Here is a 21,693-nt window from a genome sequence, read left to right on the forward strand (position 1 = left end):
AGATCGATGTTAGTACGTATCGGCGACGGAAGAATAAATCTCGTGACTTACGTCGCGTATGATGTTGGCCTTATCTAGCGCGATGTACAAACGTATAATTACGTGTTTGTCATCATCAATTTCGTCAGAAAGGGTCTGTAAGAACTGATACCGGAGATCTGACTGAGGCCATGTTTACTATTCTACAACGAGCTTTCTGCTGATGTTAGGGATCGTCGTAGCAGTTTGCTGTGGTCGACTGCTCCGATGTTGAAGACATCCTGCGGTAAGTGCTGCCAGATCGGCGTACAGCTGAGTTTCTCATATAAAGAAAATAATCAGCATCAAAGAAAGGCATCTTTCACATGCTGCGTCGTCGTGGTTTGCCAAAGCTCTTTGTTCTGGATAGCAGTAGAAAGAGCGATGTGTGACGTCATCAAGTATGACAGTCGGATCTCATTGGCGTAAGACGAGCATCGCGCCTGGTCTCCTCGTGTGTGCGCACGGCGTCAGTAGTTCTCTCCACTAGATCGAGCGCCATTGCTGATGAATAGAAAATCGTGATGAAGTATTTGAGGAGGACGAGTGTGATGCTTCGCGACCTCGTCGGAAGCACCTAAGCGAAGCGCGTCGCCCCCGGTCCACGCGCCGAGCATCCTCATCCACTTTTCGCGTCAAGCATCATCCGGTGATAACGGCAGCTTCTGCAGCACCGAGGCAGAGGCAGATAATCCAAGATAACACGACTGCAATTAGCTCTCACCGACCCCGCATCCAAACGATAGCTAACACCGATCGTCCTCAACATTCCAATCATCGCCAGTGCCGTGATTGCGGCATCCGTTAGACGCCTTCCCCAAGCGCAATGGTGACTGCCACTATGGGCAGGGCGCAGTGTCTGACAGCGGCAATGGAGCCTCTGATAGCACGAACGCTATTGTATTTGTGAATGCTCGGCGCGGCCTCGGCGCATTAGCAGCAGCTCCAAAAAGCATGGTTATAGCATGACGCAGGGCCATCCGGTAATCCATCATCGAGTCCTCGTTGTAAGACTGGGATAGACTCAACCTCATCGCTGAACCGCGATTCGGCTACGACACCATGGCCACGCCTGGTTACAGACTCGGCGTTGATGTCGGAGGGTAAGTAATGATCGCCTCAATTTTGCCTCATGAACCGGTGGGAGGCCTGGACGCCCACCCGCTAGCTTCTTCCTGGCACCTGCGGCGAACATCCAGAACTTCCCCGAATCCACAGATGCCAGCACCTCGCGGCTTGTCTGAACATGGCCCACGTCAAGGAGCGCGGCTAACACGATCCTAGAACCTTCACCGACGGTACGGCCCTTTTCCACAAAGTATGCTTCATCTCTTAATCGAGTCTAGTCTGCGTCATCACCCCGAACGGCGAAGCGGTACGCACAAAAGTGCCGACCGACACGACAGATCAGTCTATTGGTGTGCAAGACGGAGTGCAACAGGCACGCAAAATCTTGAAAGAGAAGTACAACTGGGACGGCAGGTTTGAGTACATACACCATGGCACAACCACAGGTACCAATGCGGTGCTTGAAGGCAAAGGCGCCAAATGCGGTCTCATCGTCACCAAGGGTCACAAGGACATACTGTCCACACGGCGAAGCCAGATACCAGGCGGATTAGGCTCATGGATGCACTACGAACAGCCCGACCCTCTCGTGCCTCTCGAGAGGACTGTAGAAGTCAAAGAGCGTATCAAGATTGACGGTGAAGTCTTCTACGAGTTGGACGAGGATGAATTACGAAAGGACTTGCAAGATCTGAAGAGACAACAGCCGCAAGCAATCGCCGTATCGCTGATCAACTCCTTCGCGAACAGCGCCCATGAAGAACGCATCAGGGCCATATTGAGCAGCGAGTTTGGGCCAGATGTCGAGATCGTCACTTCTACAGATGTATTGCCGGAGATCCAAGAGTACGAGCGTACCGTTACGACAGCTGCCAACGCCATCGTCAAACCGGTGGTAAAGAGTTATATGCAGAACCTGCAAAAGAAGCTCGAGAAAGACACAGACACGATCCGCATCTTGAAATCCGATGGCGACCTGACTTCAACCCACCTTGCTGGCGAGACACCGGTGCGCATCCTCATGAGTGGGCCAGCTGGTGGCGTCAAGGCTGTTTCTCATCTAGTCGCGAAAAACACACCCTACAAGAATCTAATCACATTCGACATGGGCGGAACTTCCACTGACTGCGCTCTACTCCCGGGAAGCGATGCCATCATCCGACGAGAGACCGCGATCGGTCACCTGTCAGTACGAGCACCAAGCGTGGATGTTAATACTGTAGGAGCCGGCGGTGGCTCTATCGCAATCTTCAATGACTTCACGAAGACTCTGCGTGTTGGACCCGAGTCTAGCGGTGCTACACCTGGCCCTGCAGCTTACGGAAAAGGTGGCACCCAGGCTACTGTGACCGATGCAAACTTGGCGTTAGGTCGCCTTCCATCGAAATTGCTCGGTGGAAAGTTCCAGTTGGATGTCACCGCATCTACAGCTGCAGTCGAATCGATCGCTAAGCAAATGGGTCTTGATACAGCTTCCGCAGCTGAGGGCATTATCGACTTGGTAAACGAATCCATGCACGGTGCTCTGCGGCTGGTATCTGTCGAGCAAGGCTACGATCCGCGCGACTTTGCATTGGTCGCTCTCGGTGGTGCTGGTCCACTTCATGGTAACGCCCTTGGTCAGCTTCTTGGTTCCTGGCCTGTCATTGTTCCTCCTTCCCCCGGTGTGCTATGCGCGCAAGGTGATGCTATTACGAAGATGTCGCACGAGCAGAGTTGCACGTACATTCGCGCATTCTCCGAGATAACCGAGGAAGAGCTCAAAGAGACGTTATTGAATCTCAAGTCCGGCGGTGTAGGAACGATGAAGACCTCGCTTGCAGACGAAAACGCTGCTCTGCATGTCGTGTACCAAGCAGATATGCGTTACAAGGGCCAAGCCATGACACTTACTGTGGATCTGACTTCCGACGAGTTCAATAACTCCCAAGAGCTGGTGGATATATTCCGTTGCAAGTTCAACGAGGCCCACCAACATCAATTCGGCTTCTCACATGCGCATGCTGAGATGGAGACAATGCGCTTGCGTGCTAAAGTCATTGACGCTTCCGAAGAGGTGGCTTTCAAGCCCCTGGAAGATGCTCGTACTTCTGAACCTTGCGAAGACGCAATCACAGCTAAACAGGTCATCGTCTGGGATGGGAAGAAGGTCGAGGCAACTTTCTGGGATCGGTCCAAGATCGGAGGAGCTGGCAAAATCATACATGGTCCAGCGGTTGTTACTGAGATGGACTCGAACACCCTCATCCTTCCTGAATACTACGGAAAGATCGACTCCATGGGCAACATACTCATCTGGCCCACCGAGAAAAAGGAACACGGAAAGATCGCGCATACCAAAGAGTCGGCTCAAGAATTGATCAAAGAGCAGCCCATCATCGCTACTCTGATCGCCTCCGCACTGGGTTCTATCAGACGAGAAATGGATGCTCTTCTGCTTCGTTGCGCCATGAGCCCGGCGATTCGGGAACAACAAGACGAATTCAATGTCATCACCAACAGACGTGGCCAAATGCTGGTCGGTCAATTTGGGTCTTTCATACAGCAGTTTCTGGACGGTTGGAAAGGCACAGTCGAAGAAGGCGACGTGTTCGTCACAAATGATGTATACCAAACCGACGGCGCCGTATCGCATCTTAACGACGTTCTCGTTGTACTCCCCATTTACTACGAGCATAACCTCATAGGTTGGGCAGCAAATTTCGGCCACATAACTGATATGCAAGGAAAAGTACCAGGTTCTATGAGCATCAACGCCAGCACCATCTACGAGGACGGCCTTCAAGTACCTATTGTGAAGCTCTATACAAAGGATGTTTACAATGAAACTCTCGCGACGGTACTCTTCCGCAATTCCCGTACACCAGACTGGTTTCAAAGTGACCTCATGGCGCTTGTTACCGCTTGCCGCACAGCTGCTACCCGTGTCACCGAACTATGCGGACGCTACAGTCTGGAGGTATACGAGGCAGCTGCGGATTACCTACTGGAGCAGAACAAGCTTGCCATTAGCAGGATCATCAATGACAAGATCAGCGATGAGGTGTCAAGCTTCACTGATTTCATCGACGACGATGGTCAAGGAGTTGGTCCATATGCCATCACTTGTTCCATGAAGAAGGAGAACGGGAAGCTTATTTTCGATTGGGATGGCACTTCGCCGCAGTCAAACAGCTCGATGAACTTCTATCTGTCTGTCACGTTATTAAAGATGTTCATCGGTTACCATTTGCTCGCCATCTACGATCCGTACGCTGTAAGTAAATCAAGCGCCAGAATATGACAAAACGTAACTAATTCTGGTAGGTGGTGAACGATGGATTCCATGAATTGCTAGACATCAAGATCCCGGCTGGTACCATCCTCCGTCCCGTGCGTCCAGCAGCCGTCAGTTGCCGCACTCATCTCCTCGGTCGGATCATGGACGTTTTGCAAGCGCTATTCGGCCAACAAAACCCCGCCTACCGTTGTGCAGCAGGTTTCTCCGACTCACCATATCTCTTCTACTCTGGTTTCAAGCCCGATGGCGAATTTTACTTGCTCTTCCAAATCGGGTTCGGTGGCGTGCCTGCGCGACCAATCGGCGACGGACCAGATTGTCACTGTCTGTTCCCAGCTATCAAGTCCATCCCAGCTGAGAACATCGAGCTCTACTACCCCGTCGTCATCGAAGCCAACGAGGCATTGCCAGATTCTGGTGGCGCTGGTTTCTACCGCGGTGGTAATGCACAGAGGACGTTGTACAGATGGCTATGCGAAGGCGACGTCAGCACGCATGACGACCGATGGTTGACTAAGGCTTGGGGCGTCAACGGCGGAAAGCCTGGAAGCAGATCGAGAAAGGTTGTCTACCGAAAAAACAGCTACGGTACACCAGCCGAGAAGGACAATATGGAGTTCTGTCAATCGAAGCAAGATTTCATACACGTCTACCCAGGTAGGTCGCACTCATTGTTCGCGTGCGTGGACTACAAAACTAATAACCCCCAGGCGACGTACTAGAATGGATAACCTGGGGTGGCGGCGGCCTCGGCGACCCCTTGACCCGCCCACCCGAACGCGTAGCACAAGAAGTTCACCGCCACCTCGTCACCCCCGAAGGTGCCGCAGAGAACTACGGCGTTGTCGTCAACCCGCACAACTTCACATTCGATAAATTCGCTACATCTACTCTCCGCAGTAAGAAACGCGAGGCGCGTGCCAAAGAGGGCGTCTATAGCACCGACAACACCATTGATCGCGGTGGCACGCTAAGTGAGCTGATGCGCAAGTGTGAGGAGGAGACGGGACTGAAGGCTCCGGTGCCGCAGTGGGAGAAGAGAATTTATGGTCCGCATGCTGGTTTGGAGTATGTGAGGAAGTGGTATGAGACTATGAAGAAGGAAGGCATGGAGAGGTGGGATAGGGCTTAGGACTGGAGCTCTTATCACCTTACCTCGTATTCTGTGTGGAACGCATGGACCTTAGAGTAGTACACCTAGGCAGTGCTCTTGTATAAATTGCTTATAAATTGTTGGTATTCTGCGCGTGTACTGTAAGTGTGAGGTCGTTCTTGCCTTGGTGGTATGCTCAGGATCCAATATAGCCTAGCGCTTACGGAACGAGCTATGTAATCGAGATGCAGGCGCCAGCTCGAAACCAGGCACAACTCACCACAGCCAGATAACGAGTTAATGGTGCTAGAAGCGACAGCGGCAGCGGCAGCGATGTTTTTGATCAAGGCTCCTTTTGCTAATGCTTTGCAAGCCTGCCACCGCATTCGCGCAATCCATGTAACCTGTTGCTATGCCGTTCAATCTCCGCGGAAGCGACGTCTCTACCACCAGACAGCGACAAAATATATATACGAACCTCTTGATCACACCCAAAACCAGATTCGTGCTCTCAAAATCCAGCCTGGACCATGGGACGATGCCATATCGTGCAAAATAGAAGTAATTTCCCTCGACCGATTCTTCAAACCTCGGTACAACACTCTATCCTATACATGGGGCAGATCAGGAGGCAGAAGGTCTATAAGCGTCAATGATCAAACCATCGACGTATCCGCAAACCTTTTTGTAGCTCTGCGAGCGCTTCGCCGACGATTCTTCACAATCACTATCTGGGCTGACGCACTTTGCATAGACCAGGGAAATAACGATGAGAAGAACAAGCAAGTGGCACTGATGGGAAGAATATATAAACAAGGGAGACAAACTTGGGTATCGCTTGGATGCCCAGACGAGAGTTGGGCTGACGGTAGTTGGTCGCCGCCATTCCGCCTTCCAGAAAGCGCACCGCTATGCAATCGCCTCATCCGAGGTGCCTGGAGACTATGGTGGCATCATCTAATCCTGCGGCGGTCCTTTCAATCGAGACGGGGCGTAAGCCATATGGCCGACGCAGTACGCACCATGAGGCCTACACGCTTACCCGACAATGCCGACGCTCTGGATCGCATTCAGCAGCATCAAAGAACAGCTACAGCTATGCTTACATGGCTAGCCACCCACGAGTACTGGTCAAGAGTGTGGATCGTACAGGAAATCGCGCTCTCGCGGATCGATCCAATATGTCTCTTCGGTCGCCACCAAATTCCTCTGCTCTCGCTGGACAGCGTCCTTGCGGACTGCACGTCGCCAGACCCAGAGGCAGTACCTTGTCCGGCTGTAATTGTTGATGCATCATATCGCGCCCAGGAGACATGCATGCTGAGAGATGAGTTTCTCAAGACGCGCATAGTGCGTGTAGCAGGCAGTATGGAACTTTTACGCGCGTTGCAGTTCGCCAGTCACAGGAACGCCAGCGATGCGCGCGATCACATCTATGGGCTTCGCAGTCTAATTCCTGCAGACGACCAGGAACAGATGAAACCAGACTACAGTTTGTCCGTAAGGGAACTCTACGCGGATGTCACTAGATTACTACTAGAAAGGAAGTGGTCCATCAGCCTTCTCTGCTGTGCAGTAGGAACAACCCCGCAGCAAAACGAACACGACCTACCTTCCTGGAGCCTCGGTTTCCGCAAGCCGATGCCATGGCTCCCGTTTTCGAGCGATATTTGTGGTGTGCTAGAACATGAAAACATGAACAACAAGGGTCCAGACAGACTCCACATTCTTCGTCTCTGGGGTGAAAGTCAAGAAGAAACCATCACTGGATTCATCGCCCCGAAAGGCTATGATGTGCTTGAGCACATATCCGACTCAGAGACGTCTCGTCACGTCTCTAAATTTCTGCAAAGCAACATCTTTGGACCGGACGAAAGATGGAGACGTTATACAGATGTCCGTACGGAAACCCAAGAGCAATACGCGGTCTTCAGCACGGATCGAGGAAGATATGGGAAATGCCCTAATGATGTGAAGCAAGGGGACGAGATATGGAGTTTCGAGGGATCAGTAATCGCGTTTGTACTTAGACCTTCGGCGGGGTCTGGAGTCCAGGACAATGCTGTGAGGAATAGGTATAGATTGGTTGGTGCGTGTAAGTTTTTGAGTGAAGTCGAGAATACTTGGGGTCTACCGGAGCGGGCGAAGAGGATGATTGAGATTGTTTAAGAGATGGTATCGTTCGCACAGCACACAACCGAAGCTACGTGCGAAGAGACTCATCAGGCTCGAGCTTAAGAGATGGAAGGGCGGACGACTCGTGGCGCTTTCGCCGATCACTGAAAACACGCGCACATGTCGCGTGGGGTGCGCATGCACAGTCGAGGCAGACAGCGTCGATAGATTCCTGAGATAAGGATGGCGCAACTCGCTGAACGACACATCTCGCGCAGAAGTAGGGCCTCTCTTAAGTTTCTCCTCATTCGTCGCAGTTGAGATGTTGAATCGTGGGAGAGTCAGTCTTATCGTGGAGATAAGGGGCCCTACACTAAAATAGCTCCCTTGGCATGCTTCATCTCGTGCTTACTTCCTCCAACCACAACTCCTCAGCTGCATTTCGCCATCTCGAGAAGGCTCCCGCAATTCCCTGCGTCTTCGTCGCAGCCACATGCGCCGTTGTGTTGCACGCTCGATCGCCTCTGGGCAGCGATCGTAATTCCACGGAGCGGGCCTCGAAAGCCACAACACGGACCCGCTACAGCGAAAGAGGCAGGCGACCAATGCGCCCAGCCTGACTATCTTTTCCACTACAGCTGCGGCTACACCGAAGTGTCTAATTAGTCCTTTCATCATGCGCCTATCCGGAGTCAGAGGACCTCTCTGCGAGACAAGTCTGCTGCCGGTACATTCTCGTGTTCGTTGGCAGTCTGCAATAGCCGCTTCCTACGGGTTCCTGCAGGCAAAACAAAAGTAGCGACGCGTATTCCCTTCCTCCTCACGGGCAAGGCGACGGCACGCTACTTCAGGGGCTCCGCCGCCGTTGTCGTCCGATACCGCAAAGGTACTTTTGCCTTCTCCATGTGAACGCATGAAACATTCGTGATCTCCCGGCCCATGGCTCTATCCGGAAGGTCAGGATCGTCGCCTCGGGCACACAATGCACGATATAATGCCCAGACCAATATAACAGGGCCTCCGAAGCTTGCCTGCCTATTTCACAGTGTCGCCAAGCCTCCGCTCTGCTGTCTCCTACCATCGCGCCGGTCGACTACGCGTGCAGCCAGTCCGAGAAAGGCAGCCGGTGATCGTTCCCTTGTCGCGTGGACGGCCTACTAATCGTACGCGCCTGGTGTTGCATCAACCATTCGCTCCGTATTCTCAAAAGGGTCAGGACCGAGTGTGGAGAGTCGTTCGGGGGGTAGATGTGGCGAGGCAGCTGTTCATGTATAAGAGGAGTGGTATACTGTTTCAAAGCATTACTTTTGAGCACATCACCTGTCCCTAGTCTCTCATTTCTACTTCACTCGTTCCCACGATGCGTTCCGTACTTCTCGCGTCGCTGGCATCGCTGTCTGCCATCAGCGTCTATGGCCACCCCCACGCTTCATGGCAAGGCCGCAGCACACTTACTCGCCGCGCTGTCGACTTGGACTCGTACCGCATGAAGCATGCTGCCGCCTACAAGAACGTGGCCGAAGTTGTGGCTGATCCCAACATCAACACACTTGCGAAGCGTGCTAGTGCGGAGGACGTTGCTACCGACCTGGTCAAGGCTACGATCCCAGATGCTACCTTCCGTCTTGTCAAGGACTCATATGTCGGCGACAATGGAGTAGCTCACTTCTACTTCAAGCAAACCGCCAACGGTCTTGACATCGATACCGCGGACTTCAATGTCAACGTAAGTCAACAACCTCCAAAACCCGTATACTCTCTATGTTGGCAATCGTGCTAATTACCCACAGGTCGGTCGTGATGGCAATGTTTTCTCTTTCGGAAACTCATTCTACAAGGGTGCTATCCCAGCGCCGCCAAGTCTGAGCAAACGTGACAGCGCGGCACCCGCCAATGCGCTCAAGTCCGCTATCAACGTTCTTGGACTCCCAGTTTCTGCTGAGGAGGCTATCGCTGAGGCGAAGGAGGCTACCGAGACTTACGCTATCAAGAAGACTACCGGATGTGTCAGCGAGCCTGAAGCACGCCTTGTCTACCTCGTAGATGAGGAGGGCAAGCTCGCTCTTACCTGGAGAATTGAGACTGATGTCATGAGCAACTGGCTGCTTTCTTACGTCGATGCGGAAGATGGCGAGAAGGTGCACGCCGTTGTTGACTACTCTGCCGATGCTGAGTACAAGGTTTAGTAAGTAGCCACGACTGCTCTATATGAACCTATCTAACAATTTCTAGCCCCTGGGGTATCAACGACCCATTTGAGGGCGACCGCAAGCTTGTCGAGGATGACTTCTCTCCCGCTGCTAGTGAATTCGGTTACCATAACGATGGCAAGCAGACTTTCAAGACGACCCGTGGAAACAACGGTATTGCCCACACCAACTGGGAGAACGTCAACAGCGGATTCCTCAACCTTCCCCGTCCCCAGAGCGAGGATCTGGTCTTCGACTACCCGTTCTCTCTCAACGACACCGACTGGATGGGATATGCCAACGCCTCCATTACTCAGCTCTTCTACACCGCCAACAAGTACCACGATGTTCTGCACACCCTAGGTTTCAACGAAAAGGCCGGAAACTTCGAGATCAACAACAACGGCGCTGGTGGTGCCGGTCAAGATTTCGTCTACCTCAACGCCCAAGATGGCTCCGGCAAGAACAACGCCAACTTCGCCACACCTCCGGACGGCCAACCCGCACGTATGCGCATGTACATCTGGAACACGACAACCCCCTACCGCGACAGCAGCTTCGACGCCGGAGTCGTCATCCACGAGTACACCCACGGCCTCTCCAACCGTCTCACCGGTGGTCCTCTGAACGCCGGTTGCCTTTCTCTGCTCGAATCCGGCGGCATGGGCGAAGGCTGGAGCGACTTCTACGCGACCGCCATCCGCCTCAAGGCCGGTGACACCCGCAAGACCGAGTACCCCATGGGCGACTGGATCAGCGGACGTCCTCTCGGAATCAGGAACTACCTCTACTCGACCGACCTCAACAAGAACCCACAGGTCTACTCCGACGCCGATCTTTACGAGAAAGTCCACCCCATCGGCAACATCTGGGCATCCATGCTCTACGAGGTCCTCTGGAACCTCATCGACAAGTACGGCAAGAACGATGACTGGCTGCCTAAGCTTGACAGCAAGGGCATCCCGTCTGATGGCAAGTACCTCGCTATGAAGATCGTCATGGACGGTATGGCGCTGCAGCCTTGCAACCCTACTTTCGTGTCTGCCCGCGACGCCATTGTTGATGCGGACAAGGCTCTCACAGGCGGTGAGAACGTCTGCGAGATCTGGAGCGGATTCGCAAAGCGTGGTCTTGGTGAGGGTGCGGTCTACGCTCCTACCGGCCGCACAAACAGTTTCGATATCCCCGAGGGTGTCTGCGGTGGCGGCAACTCGACCAAGGCGACGAAGATGAAGATGCATAAGAGGAGGGTTCAGCCTGTTAAGCTGGAGTACTAGACACATGGGGTTTGAGCATGGAATGGAGTTTTGTATGGGATGTGGCGATTGTTGTTGTTGATGAGTGTATGATGATACCTGCATTGGGCGGCGTTTTAGAGGGGCATATACTGCTTCCTGTTTCTTTAATGAATAACTATCATTCTTGCATACACATCGAAGTCATCTCGTTCCATCTTGGTGTTCTGAGCCTTTGATGATAATCCGCTGCTCATAACTCAGCCACAGTGACAGGGACGGTGACCAGTCTTGAGTTTTACAACATACAACCATCTCACATACACATGTATATTATTTCTTGAACAAGATGTTTTTGCGCCATCTTTGGGAACTGGAGATACGTAAGTACGCGCGCTATGCTCGTTAGTCGCTACGCCGAACAAACATGCACAACGCGCGTATCTAACCACCATCAACTACAAAAGGCTTCATCAGACTGAACATGCATTCTCTACTCCAGCGCTCTATATACAAAACTCGTGGTCTACCGACTTCGCAACTTACACACTACTATCAGAGCACGATCAAATTCCCAATCTTAACCCCCTGACTCCTAAAGTAATACCTCCGTCGCACACCTACTCCCGTTGCCCTCCTCAACAACGCCATAGTCTCCTCCCCTCCTCCCACCATGATCATGGGAATGGGATTGGGTCGTAGCATGCCGGTTGGGGTATACTGTACATCATCCAGCAGCGGCTGCACGGGGGGTTGTTGCGTCGCGGCATCGGCATCGGCAGCATACCTATCCTCATTGGGTTCGTGCTCAGGAAAACTGACGATGATGACGAGTTGGAGGGAAGACGCGTCGGGCGGATAAGCGGGGATGTTGTGCAGCTTCGTCGAGAAGGAGCAATCGCCTCTAGGGATTGCGATGATTTGATGGGTTTTTGCGACCTCGAGCGGAAGACGGTCTGTGCAGAGAGTTGTGGGGTGGACGTAGATATTTGACCAGGTGAGTGGGTTGTCTGGGCTGTATGTCATTTCTGGGTCTTTGGTGTCGGGCATGGGTGCTGCGCCGGGGCCGGTGGGAAGCGCGGCGGGGAAGAAGTGGCGTTTCAAGGTTTGCTCAGACCGATCTTGGGATTGAGATGCTGCGGATGTGGAAGTGGGTAGTGGAGCGGAGAGCAGGGCTTGCAGTGATGAGAGGAAGGTGGCGAGGTATGACGGCTGGCTATCGAGCGCTTCAGGGTCCACTTCTAGATCGATCACGTCGGCGATGTCCATGTCGGATAGATTGCTTGTCTCACCGAGCGCATCGCTGAGGAGGTCTGCCAGCGTTTTGGAGGATGCAGGTGCAGGCTGCGGCGGTACGTCGATGACCAGGTCCAACGCATGCGCATCTCGCGTTCTTGTGAAGAACGGGTCAAGCGGATTGAAGTTGTCGATGGTCGAACGAGACATGAAAACCTTCTCATCACGGCCCAGAGCTATGTTGGAGATCGCATAGATGCGGAATTGCTCATCCAGATCCAGCTGCTGTCGTATCGTACGTGGCTTGTCTTGCTCACGAACCATGCCAAGTCTCAGCCCACTCATGGAGTTGACCAAGATGCCTTCTTGTACTCTTTGGAGCGCACCTGTCAGCGATGTGCTTGGCATGTTGGGGAACGAAAGATCAAAGGTAGTCCTGACGGCCAAGATTGAACTTGTAGCGTTGTGCGGAATGAACTCGGGCGGCAAGGTCCATGGATAGTAAGTGTAGTTAGAAGGCGAACGTATGTCTGATAAAGAAATGCTGGGATGGTCGGCGCTGAACTCGACGAGGGGTGACTCAAGTGTCTCGATGGTTGGCATCAGGTGTAGTCTGGCAAGGCTTGCAGCATGCCAGACATCGGTCCGAGCGGCTGTCGCAGAGATACTGAAAGGTAAGAGAGCTGGCGGAAGAGGACATGTCTGAGGTACCTCTAGGATCGGATCAGGATCAGGCCGCGTCTTTTGAGTGGGACGAAGTCTCTTCGGTATGATCAATGGGTGTCCTTCAGTCGTGAACACAAACGGCGCGTCCCAGGTATTGAGCGGATGCGACGGGTCGAAAAGCAGAAAGAGGTATTTCGCAGTTTCACCAAGGAAGAAACTCTCCATGCGATCGTTCAGTTCTCCAGTGCGTACATCCTGCAGACCGGCCCAGCCGCACTTAGTCCAGCAACGTCTTTTGATGTCGCGTAATGCCATTTCTCCTACGTAGAGATACCAAGGATCTTTCGTAGCTTGGTAGAGGTACCAGGTCGATTCAATCCACTCGGGTCGACCGCCCCACCAACGAAGGCCATGCTCAATACTACCGGTCGCAGTTGACCATCTCTCAGGCATTGCGGAATAGCGAGTCCAAAGAGCCGTGTAGAGTAGATGCGTCTCGATAGCCTCATCGAGCTTGCCGGCCATAGTCAAGAGCCCTTGATAGAATGCGCTCAGACTATCGACCCAAAATGCCCTGATCGCACCAGTGTATAGATCGACTTGGGCGTAGTGAGGATGCTGGTGTTGCGCTCCGCGATAGATTTGTCTCCGAATGCCATCGTGAGCGTCGAGCCAAGTAGCAAGGAAGGCTTCTGGAGAATCGGTGGTTTCGCGTGCTTTGTCGAAAGGTAGTCCGGAAAGAAGAATATGCGACTTGAGGGCATACTCAAAGAAGCTGTCAATACCTGCTCCAATACCCGTGTAAGAATTCACCCACTGCCCTGTCTCAGCGTCGATACCGGCACCAATGAGCCCAATGCTACTTCTGCGGTGCCACACAGCCCAGAAGGCGTCCTTGGCCAATCTTTCGTACTTCGGATCACCAGTGAGTCGACTGAGAACAGAGAACTCGAGGACCAGACTCCCGGCGCCAGCGCTGCACGTCTCAGTGACTTCGGTCCCTTTGTCGTTTGGGTCCCTGCCGCATTGGCCATGCTCGGCGTCCATATTATTTGGTGATTTCGCATAGAAGGGTACTCCGTATCGGAGGTTGACTCGAGGGTACGGCAGGCCAGTTGGCGTGTTGAAGGCTGGCAGCAGCCGATCCGTAAGGTCTACAGCAAGCCGTAGAAGTTGTCCATCGTAAACGAATCCATTGGGCCAGAATATCCCTTCACGCCCTCCTTTCTTCTCGGTCCTTCCATCGTAACCTCGGATGGGCAGATCTCCAACTGCAAACTGGTGTGCACTGAGCAGTCCACCAACACCGCGGATGACCGTCTCAAAGACCTGCACTTTGCTATCCAAGTCGAAGCCTCTCGCTCTTGCCCCACGACCACGGGATCCTGACGAACCATCTCCATAATTCTCTACCAATAACTTAACACCATCTTGAAAGTCTTTTAACGGTCTGTTGGATCCGGCGGCATCGTTGTCGGGCCTGGAAGCGAGGATAGCGAGCGTCGACAAACTGTCTATCAGTGTCAAAGAGTAGTTTCCGAGAACGTCGTTGACTTCGATATGGGTGGGGTTATGGCGATCGCGAGTGAGGGGTGCGCAAGTGAGTGGTCGTAGCTCGTCTTCTGGGAAGGCATGTTCCATGTAGTTGTCGAAACCATGGTAGAAGATGTCGCGTGTCTCTTGTCTGCGGAATCAGCACACATGTGACATTGATGATTCAATATAATTACCTCAGTTCTGCTATGGCTTCATCGGTCATGCCACAGCCGGGAGTCGTCCAGCAACCTATACATAGCAGGAGGATGCATAGTAGCTGAAAGGGTGCTCCTCCGGGCATTGGCGCATGTCGCCGCAGAGGCCTTCCAGTCAGTCGCATGGGCAAAGAAGTCCCTGTGAGGCGACATGTGACTCGAGTCTGTCAGCAGCGGGAGGCGACGAGGGCGTTGGTGTTTAAGCGGGGCCACATGTTCGGCGTTCCTGCTTGACTGGTGAAGCCACGATTGCCGTATGACACGGGCGAATTTCTGGCGAGGGAGCAGCGTCATTGCGCCAAGCCTTGTTCCATCAATTATTTCATCGCAGGACCGTCGACACCACGACCCCCATGTGCCCGGCCCATGTTTCCTAGAGGCGCCTTTTCTTCTTAATTTGTATTTTGTCCCCCCTTCTATCGCCATGCTCCCCAGAACCGCCTTCCGCGCCCTGCGCATGCGGTCTGCACTGGCAGCGCCGCGCATCACACCCATAGCTTCCACCTCGCAATGGACGCGCACATATGCCAAGGTCGGCAAGCCAAAAGACAACACCTGGAAACCCTCAGATCCCATCAAGTTCGACGAGACCAACAAGGCGCGGCCCAACCCGGTAAACCCTTCAGAGCAGCCCGAGTTCGACACAGAATCAGCGCCTGAGAAAAACACAACACCTACACAGCCCTCAAGACCAGTGGAGAGCGCAACACAAGCCTCGAAAGATGCCGGAAAGGACTTTAAGATGTCGGAGCAGGAGGAGATGTCGGGGCCCAAGTCGCCCAGTGAGAACACCGACCCCACCACCGAGAGCCCAGAGTCGCAACAACCACAAAAGCCACTACCGGACCTGCGTTACGGAATCCCCTCGACGTTTGCGGAGGAGCATGCTGAAGCCGATGGAAAGGCGAAGCGGGACCCCAACGACCCCAACGAGCTCTACGAAGACCCGACACCAGGCGCTGCTGGAGGCCGAGAGGGCGGTAGTGGCGGCGAACTGCCCAAGTCCGCATATGAGACGAGCACCGATAGGCGGCGGAATCGTGTCGCCAATTGGTCCTACCTCGGTATGCTACTTTTCGGCACAACGGGCGCGCTCTTCATGGGCCGAAACTGGGAGGATGAAGAAGAGGAAGCCGCACACATCGACGCTCCGAATGGCTGGACGTTGGGCGGCATGTACGCCCGTGCGGCTGCCCGCATCAACGGCCAGAAAGCATACTACACTGAGCCTACCTTCCAGAAATTGCTGCCAGACAAGGACAAGATCCCCGGAGGCGCTCCAGAACTTACTCTGGTACTCAGTTTGGAGGATCTCCTGTTGCACTCGGAATGGACCACTAAGCACGGCTACCGACTAGCAAAACGACCTGGTCTTGACTACTTCCTCCGATACCTCAGCTCGCAATACGAACTTGTCATCTTCACTTCCGTCAAGTCCATGGACGCCGACCCCATCATCCGCAAGCTCGACCCCTTCCGTCTCGTCATGTGGCCGCTGTTCCGCGAGGCTACCCGCTTCGAGAAGGGCGAGTACATCAAGGTATGTTGATTATGCACTGTATGAGACTTTTGCTAACCATCTCTAGGACCTCTCCTACCTCAACCGCGACCTCTCCAAAGTCATCATGATCGACACCGACCCCTCGCACGTCAAGCTCCAACCCGAAAACGCCATCATCCTGCCCAAGTGGAAGGGCGAGCCCGGCGACAAGGGCCTCGTAGCCCTGATCCCCTTCCTCGAATACCTTGCCATGATGTCTCAAACCGGTACACCAATCGACGTCCGCACCGTTCTCAAGTCGATGGAAGGCAAAGACATCCCCGTTGAGTACGCCCGCCGCGAGGCCAAACTCCGCGAACAATTCAAGCGCGACCTCGAGCAGCAGCAGAAGAAGACCAAGGGAAGTGCCGGTGGCATGTTCATGAAGAGTCTGGGTCTCGACGGACCGAAACAAGGCATGGTTCTCGGTGACCAGAACATCAGCCAGGGAATGTCAGAGGGCAAGATGATGATCGACATGTACCGCGACTTCAACAAGCAAAACTACGTTCATCTGGACAAGCAAATCCGCGAAAACGGAGAGCAATGGCTCAAGGAGATGGCTGAGGAGGAGAAGAAGATGCAAGAAGCTCAGCTCAACGATATGAAGGCAGGCGCATTCAGTTGGTTGGGTGCAGGTAACTCGGCGCCTCAGACCGCGACAGTGCCTTCAGCAGCGAGGGCACCAGAAGCAGCAGCTAGCCACCAAGGGGGAGTACCACCTACCCAGACACGGTAGAGGAGCTGCGGATTGTACGTTTAAGGATTTGAAAGATACCACGAAAAGATACTGTTCCACTCTGATGCGGATATGACAGGAGTTTTTCACCCGGGAATGGGTGTCCTGGATATCTATTACATGTACTATATATGTTGGAATAATAACATGAATATAGACACTCATGTTTGCAGTCACCTTACCACCGTCGTTGAGCATGGACACGAATGCTTCAGATCGGCCTGGTAAACCGCCGCCACAGGTTTACGCGACATCTGGGCACATGACTAACATTGCTTGAGCATTAGATTTGGGGGTGAAGGCAAAAACGGACAGCGATAAACTTCATATTGTTTCCATGCCTCGGCCCGCGGGGTTAACACCGGAGCTAAAGGTGGGGCAAATTTGTCCTCCGTCATGCATCTCCCAGCCGCCCGTACCACACTTCTCTAGATCTACCTAAGCTCTGTGACCGCGCGCCCTCGCTACCATGTTCCAGTTCACCTCTCTCGTAACCAACCCCTTCGCATCCAAACCCAAACCACCACAAGACGCCACTCCACCGCCGACAATGTCTGAGGACACCACCACCAGCGCCACACCAAACCCATTCCCTTTCCTACGACTCCCCTTGGAGCTGCGCGAACAGATCTACTCCATCTACTTCACGCCTGCCGACCATCTAGTCCGCAGCGAGGAACTAGAAGCGAAAGGCTTCTACGGCGGCGTCTACCAATGGGACTTCAACCTCTGGCTCGCAAACAAACAAATCTACGCCGAAACGAAGACAGTATGGAGACGAGAAAACGTCTTTGTCAAGATTGCTACTCCTTGGCCGAGCGCGGGTATGTATCGCGTTTATCTAATGGCTACGGATGGTGTGCCAGAGCAATTGGAACTTACCGGTCGCCGAGGACGCCGTGAGCTTTTCCCTTGTCTTTCTTCGTCGTTTGCTGTGCATGGCTGATATCCTGACGTTGTAGTTCTAGTTAACCACATTTCCTCCGAGGGTCTTGTGCCAATTGTTTGCACGGATGCGCGCGCCGATGCGTTCAACGATTTCCATGCGGTAGTGCAGATTACCGCGCCGTTCCATGGCGAAGTACCTGAGCATATGGTTGTGATGCTGGTGGACGATTTGCCCCTTTTTACGAAGACTTGGTACTACAGTGCTTTGTCTTACCCTATGCTTAACGAGCGCCTATCTACTACGTTCGTTCTGCGGGATCCGTATGCCGAGAATGGTGAAGTAGACATATCGGCAGAACAGCAAGACTACAACATTCCCCTCCCTCTCCAACGCAAACTCCTCCTTCCATTCGAACACGTAAAAGGCCTCAACAGCACGCAAATCCACGGCTACTCCCCCGTGGTCCGCGAAGAACTCGCCCGCCTCCAAGCCATCCCAATACCCACACTTCGCGAATCCGTCGAAAACGCTACAGACCACATGCTAGCAGGCGATGTCCTCCTCGCCTCAGCGACTCCCTCCCCCACCAACACTCTCACCACCGACGAGAAGCACGCCGTCGCCCAACAAGCCCTCGACCTCTACAACAAAGCCTTTCACTCCATCCACATCCTCATCTCCGGCCGCACCCGCCGCGTCCTCGCCGACGACTTCTTTCACGAAGCCATAACCAGCGGTCGTTACGCCGGCCAAACCGGCATAACCATCCGCGTAGTCCTGCGCCTCAAACTCGTTTCTCGTACTATCGCCGCCTACAACGCCCTCGGCCAGTACGCCGAAGCCGCCTTTTGGGGTTTCCGCAGCATCAAAATCCTGCAAGAGAGTCTCAACCCTGATTTCGAACACTTTTTGACGGAGTTCCTGGAGGGCAGCGATGTAGGCTGGATTTACGTGAGGGCTGGATTGGCGTTTTGGCAGATGGAGAGGGATAGGGAGGCTTGGATGGGCGAGTGGATTGGGTATGCAGAGGAGCCGTTGGCGGGGAGTGAGCGGTTGTGGCAGGAGGCGAGGCGGTATGTTAAGAGTGCTGCGAGGGAGGGGGTCAGGAAGGAGTTGCAGGGGTATGGGGTGCCGGGGGTTTATCTCATGTTTGGTGACTTTAAGAGTAGGGAGGAGGCGGAGAGTATGGTTGCAGATGATGGGAGTAGTACGAGTGAGGAGTAGGGATGTGTGTGATATCTGGAGGAGTGAACGGGTCTTCATGGACTGAGATACCTGTTGCAGCTTTGTTGCTAGTTAATTGAAGCGCATTAGGAAGGTCGGTCTCGTTTTTGGTAAAAAGGACGACTTGCTTGCCCGCTTCTCCAGTTCTCTGTAACAAATAGCAGCATTAATGACGAAGTGCACCCATTATAATATTACTTCGCATCTGTCACGTCATCGTACTATCGTGCCAAATGATACGTTTTGTGGATTTTGTTTTCAGAAGTCGTGCGGATTTCAAACTCAGGAATTCCTACCTTCCCTCAAGTCCACTCATCACTATTCCCGATCTCCCTCCCACACCTAGGCTCAAATCATCAAAGCCCATACAGAAACGTCATCTTCGCATCCGCATACCTCGCCCCATCCAGCCTCTCCGCCTCCACAGCCTGCACGCTCTTCCCCCTCCTCCACGCCACTTTCCTCCTATTCACTTTCACCAAAATAAACCTATACGCCGTATACCCCAGCAACGCCGCAACCACAAACCCCAACGTACCATAAAACGGCACTAGATACCTCGGCGCATACTTCTTCCGATACAACTGCGCGCCCACAACACCAGCGAGGTTCCCGAAACCGTTGACGCCCAAGACTAGCGAACGTTTCCCCGGCTCGGGATTGTTGCCGCTGAGCCAGGCGACGGTTAGGGGCGCGGAGATGTAGGAGCCTGAGAGGAGTATGCAGAGGCCGGCGTATTGGGCTGAATGGGAAGGGGCGGTTACGGTGATGATGAGGCCGACGAGCGAGATGAAGATGCCGGTTATGATGTGGTAGCCGCGTTCTTTGCGGTGGTCGGATGATAGGGCGAAGAGGTAGAGGCCGATTGCGCCACAGACGAAGGGGGGGACGGACATCTGGTTGTCGTTTATGTTAGCTTGTCATTCCGAGAATTGAGTACATGTGTTATGGGTTTGAGTTTCAGTGCATAAACATACCAAATTTGCATCCAAACTCGAATACCCCAACCCCTGCACCACCATGGGCATGAAGACCGAAAAAGCCTGACTGGGCACACTTGCACAGATATTAAAAAACAGCAAGAACCACAACTTCCAGTCCCGTGCCGTCTCTCTCGCATCTCTCTTTGTCAGCCTCTCCCTCTCCACGCCATCCCGGCCAAAATCATGTGTGGTCCAAGCAGAATTATCCTTGATGATGCGTTGAACGGCAAAGACTTGCTCTTCGTGGCTGAGAAACCATGCGCTACCTGGTCCGGCGGGTAACCAGAACCACGCGAGTATGGCGATGAGGATAGTCAGACTGCCTTCGATGATGAAGAGGTACTGCCAGTTATGCAGACGAGTGTTATTGAGGTGGAAGATACCGAATGCTTGGTCCGTATTAGTATACATGACATACAGTACGGGATTACTGAACAAGGTAAAGTCAACATACCGATAGACCCCGAAAACGCGCCGGCGATAGCGTATTGGCCGTAGAAAAGGCCAATCCTGACGGCCATGTCGTAGCGCCCGTAGAAGGTGGACAGGTACGCGATGGCTGTAGGGTAGAAGCCTGCTTCGAATGCTCCGATCATGAGGCGGACGGCTATGAGGCGGCCGGGGCCGCGGATGAAGGCGTGGGCTAGGGTGAAGATGCCCCATCCGATCTATCTTTGAGTATCAGAAATGCCAGGTTGAAAATAGCGATATTGTAAGCTTGCCATCATGATAGTAATCCAATGCTTCGCACCCAGCCATCTCCCCACGGCCGCCGACGGAGGCTGGAGTAACACGAATGTGACGAAGAAGAGCGAGACTGCTAAGTTGAGATCGTCCGGAGTTGCGCCGATGTCTTTTGTGAACCCTGCATGTAAGACGTTAGGAGAACCGTTCCTTTGGTGTTCGTAGGATCAGCATAATGGGGTTGATCTGATCGATCTAAACATACCTTGCGTCTCCGCATTCCCAACATTCGATCGATCTAATCCATTGAACAGGTACAACAGGGACAAGCAAGGTAAAAGTGCAATGTCCATTTTTCGGTTCACGCGACTAGACATGGATCGCTCCTCTGGACCAGGGGCTTCCTCGTCTGTCATTGTTGGAGCTTGGTTTCCCAAGTTGACCGTGGAACTCATGACTGCGGATTTGTTGCTGCTGCTGCGAATACAGTGGGAAATAAGAGGATCTTGTTCTTCTCTAGTAGTAGAAACCATAGTAAAGGCAAGTTCCGCGCGATCAAGTGGCCAAGCTTGCCCTAGGTAAAAGACGCCCTTGACCATTTTCCTCATTCACATGTACGTAATTGCTTTGGTGAGGCTCTTCAGCTCCCAGGACCCTAGTCTCTGGCCTCCCGTGACCCATTGTCGATATGTTACCGCTTCTTTTCACCCCATTGAATTTGTCCGATCAAAGGGTGGTTATACAGCTTGGCCTGCAGGAGCCTCTAGATCGAAGCGTGCCGGGCTAAGCTTGGCCAATCGGAGCCCACCGCGCAAGGTGCGACCCCTGCTCGCTGGGTGGGTTTCGACTATGACACCTCGGAGCGAGAGCCAAACGCTGTTTTTGCATATGGTTGCTTATCTCGACAAGAGTGGTAAAAGGGCTTTCGTGGAGGCAAAGCTGAATTGGATATGATGACATCGTCTACTGTCATCGAATGGCCG

General features: G+C 53.3%; 6 protein-coding genes across 6 annotated transcripts; 4 read left to right on the top strand and 2 right to left on the bottom strand.

Annotated features, from left to right (window-relative positions):
- Positions 1–1,080: 1,080 nt before the first annotated feature.
- On the top strand, positions 1,081–5,498 carry J4E86_001384 (uncharacterized protein; the record flags this gene model as incomplete). The annotated part of the gene is made up of 5 exons (XM_051441953.1): positions 1,081–1,121; positions 1,303–1,316; positions 1,365–4,342; positions 4,393–5,023; positions 5,077–5,498. 5 exons carry the CDS (start codon positions 1,081–1,083, stop codon positions 5,496–5,498), a joined length of 4,086 nt encoding a protein of 1,361 aa, XP_051308124.1.
- A 3,436-nt stretch (positions 5,499–8,934) lies between these two features.
- Positions 8,935–11,040, top strand: J4E86_001385 (uncharacterized protein; the record flags this gene model as incomplete). Its single annotated transcript, XM_051441954.1, has 3 exons — positions 8,935–9,300; positions 9,365–9,759; positions 9,807–11,040. 3 exons carry the CDS (start codon positions 8,935–8,937, stop codon positions 11,038–11,040), a joined length of 1,995 nt encoding a protein of 664 aa, XP_051308125.1.
- Positions 11,041–11,553: 513 nt separating this feature from the next.
- J4E86_001386 (uncharacterized protein) lies at positions 11,554–14,737 on the bottom strand (the record flags this gene model as incomplete). Its single annotated transcript, XM_051441955.1, has 2 exons — positions 11,554–14,584; positions 14,631–14,737. 2 exons carry the CDS (start codon positions 14,735–14,737, stop codon positions 11,554–11,556), a joined length of 3,138 nt encoding a protein of 1,045 aa, XP_051308126.1.
- Positions 14,738–15,075: 338 nt separating this feature from the next.
- J4E86_001387 (uncharacterized protein) lies at positions 15,076–16,930 on the top strand (the record flags this gene model as incomplete). The annotated part of the gene is made up of 2 exons (XM_051441956.1): positions 15,076–16,191; positions 16,238–16,930. 2 exons carry the CDS (start codon positions 15,076–15,078, stop codon positions 16,928–16,930), a joined length of 1,809 nt encoding a protein of 602 aa, XP_051308127.1.
- Positions 16,931–17,399: 469 nt separating this feature from the next.
- Positions 17,400–19,043, top strand: J4E86_001388 (uncharacterized protein; the record flags this gene model as incomplete). Its single annotated transcript, XM_051441957.1, has 2 exons — positions 17,400–17,754; positions 17,899–19,043. 2 exons carry the CDS (start codon positions 17,400–17,402, stop codon positions 19,041–19,043), a joined length of 1,500 nt encoding a protein of 499 aa, XP_051308128.1.
- A 356-nt stretch (positions 19,044–19,399) lies between these two features.
- J4E86_001389 (uncharacterized protein) lies at positions 19,400–21,126 on the bottom strand (the record flags this gene model as incomplete). Its single annotated transcript, XM_051441958.1, has 5 exons — positions 19,400–19,939; positions 20,021–20,415; positions 20,481–20,694; positions 20,749–20,891; positions 20,976–21,126. The coding sequence occupies 5 exons, from the start codon at positions 21,124–21,126 to the stop codon at positions 19,400–19,402; spliced, it is 1,443 nt and encodes a 480-aa protein (XP_051308129.1).
- Between the last annotated feature and the right edge of the window lie 567 nt (positions 21,127–21,693).

Source organism: Alternaria arbusti (assembly GCF_024043155.1).
Source record: "Alternaria arbusti strain BMP 1465 chromosome Unknown scaffold_1, whole genome shotgun sequence".
NCBI classification, from domain to species: domain Eukaryota; kingdom Fungi; phylum Ascomycota; class Dothideomycetes; order Pleosporales; family Pleosporaceae; genus Alternaria; species Alternaria arbusti.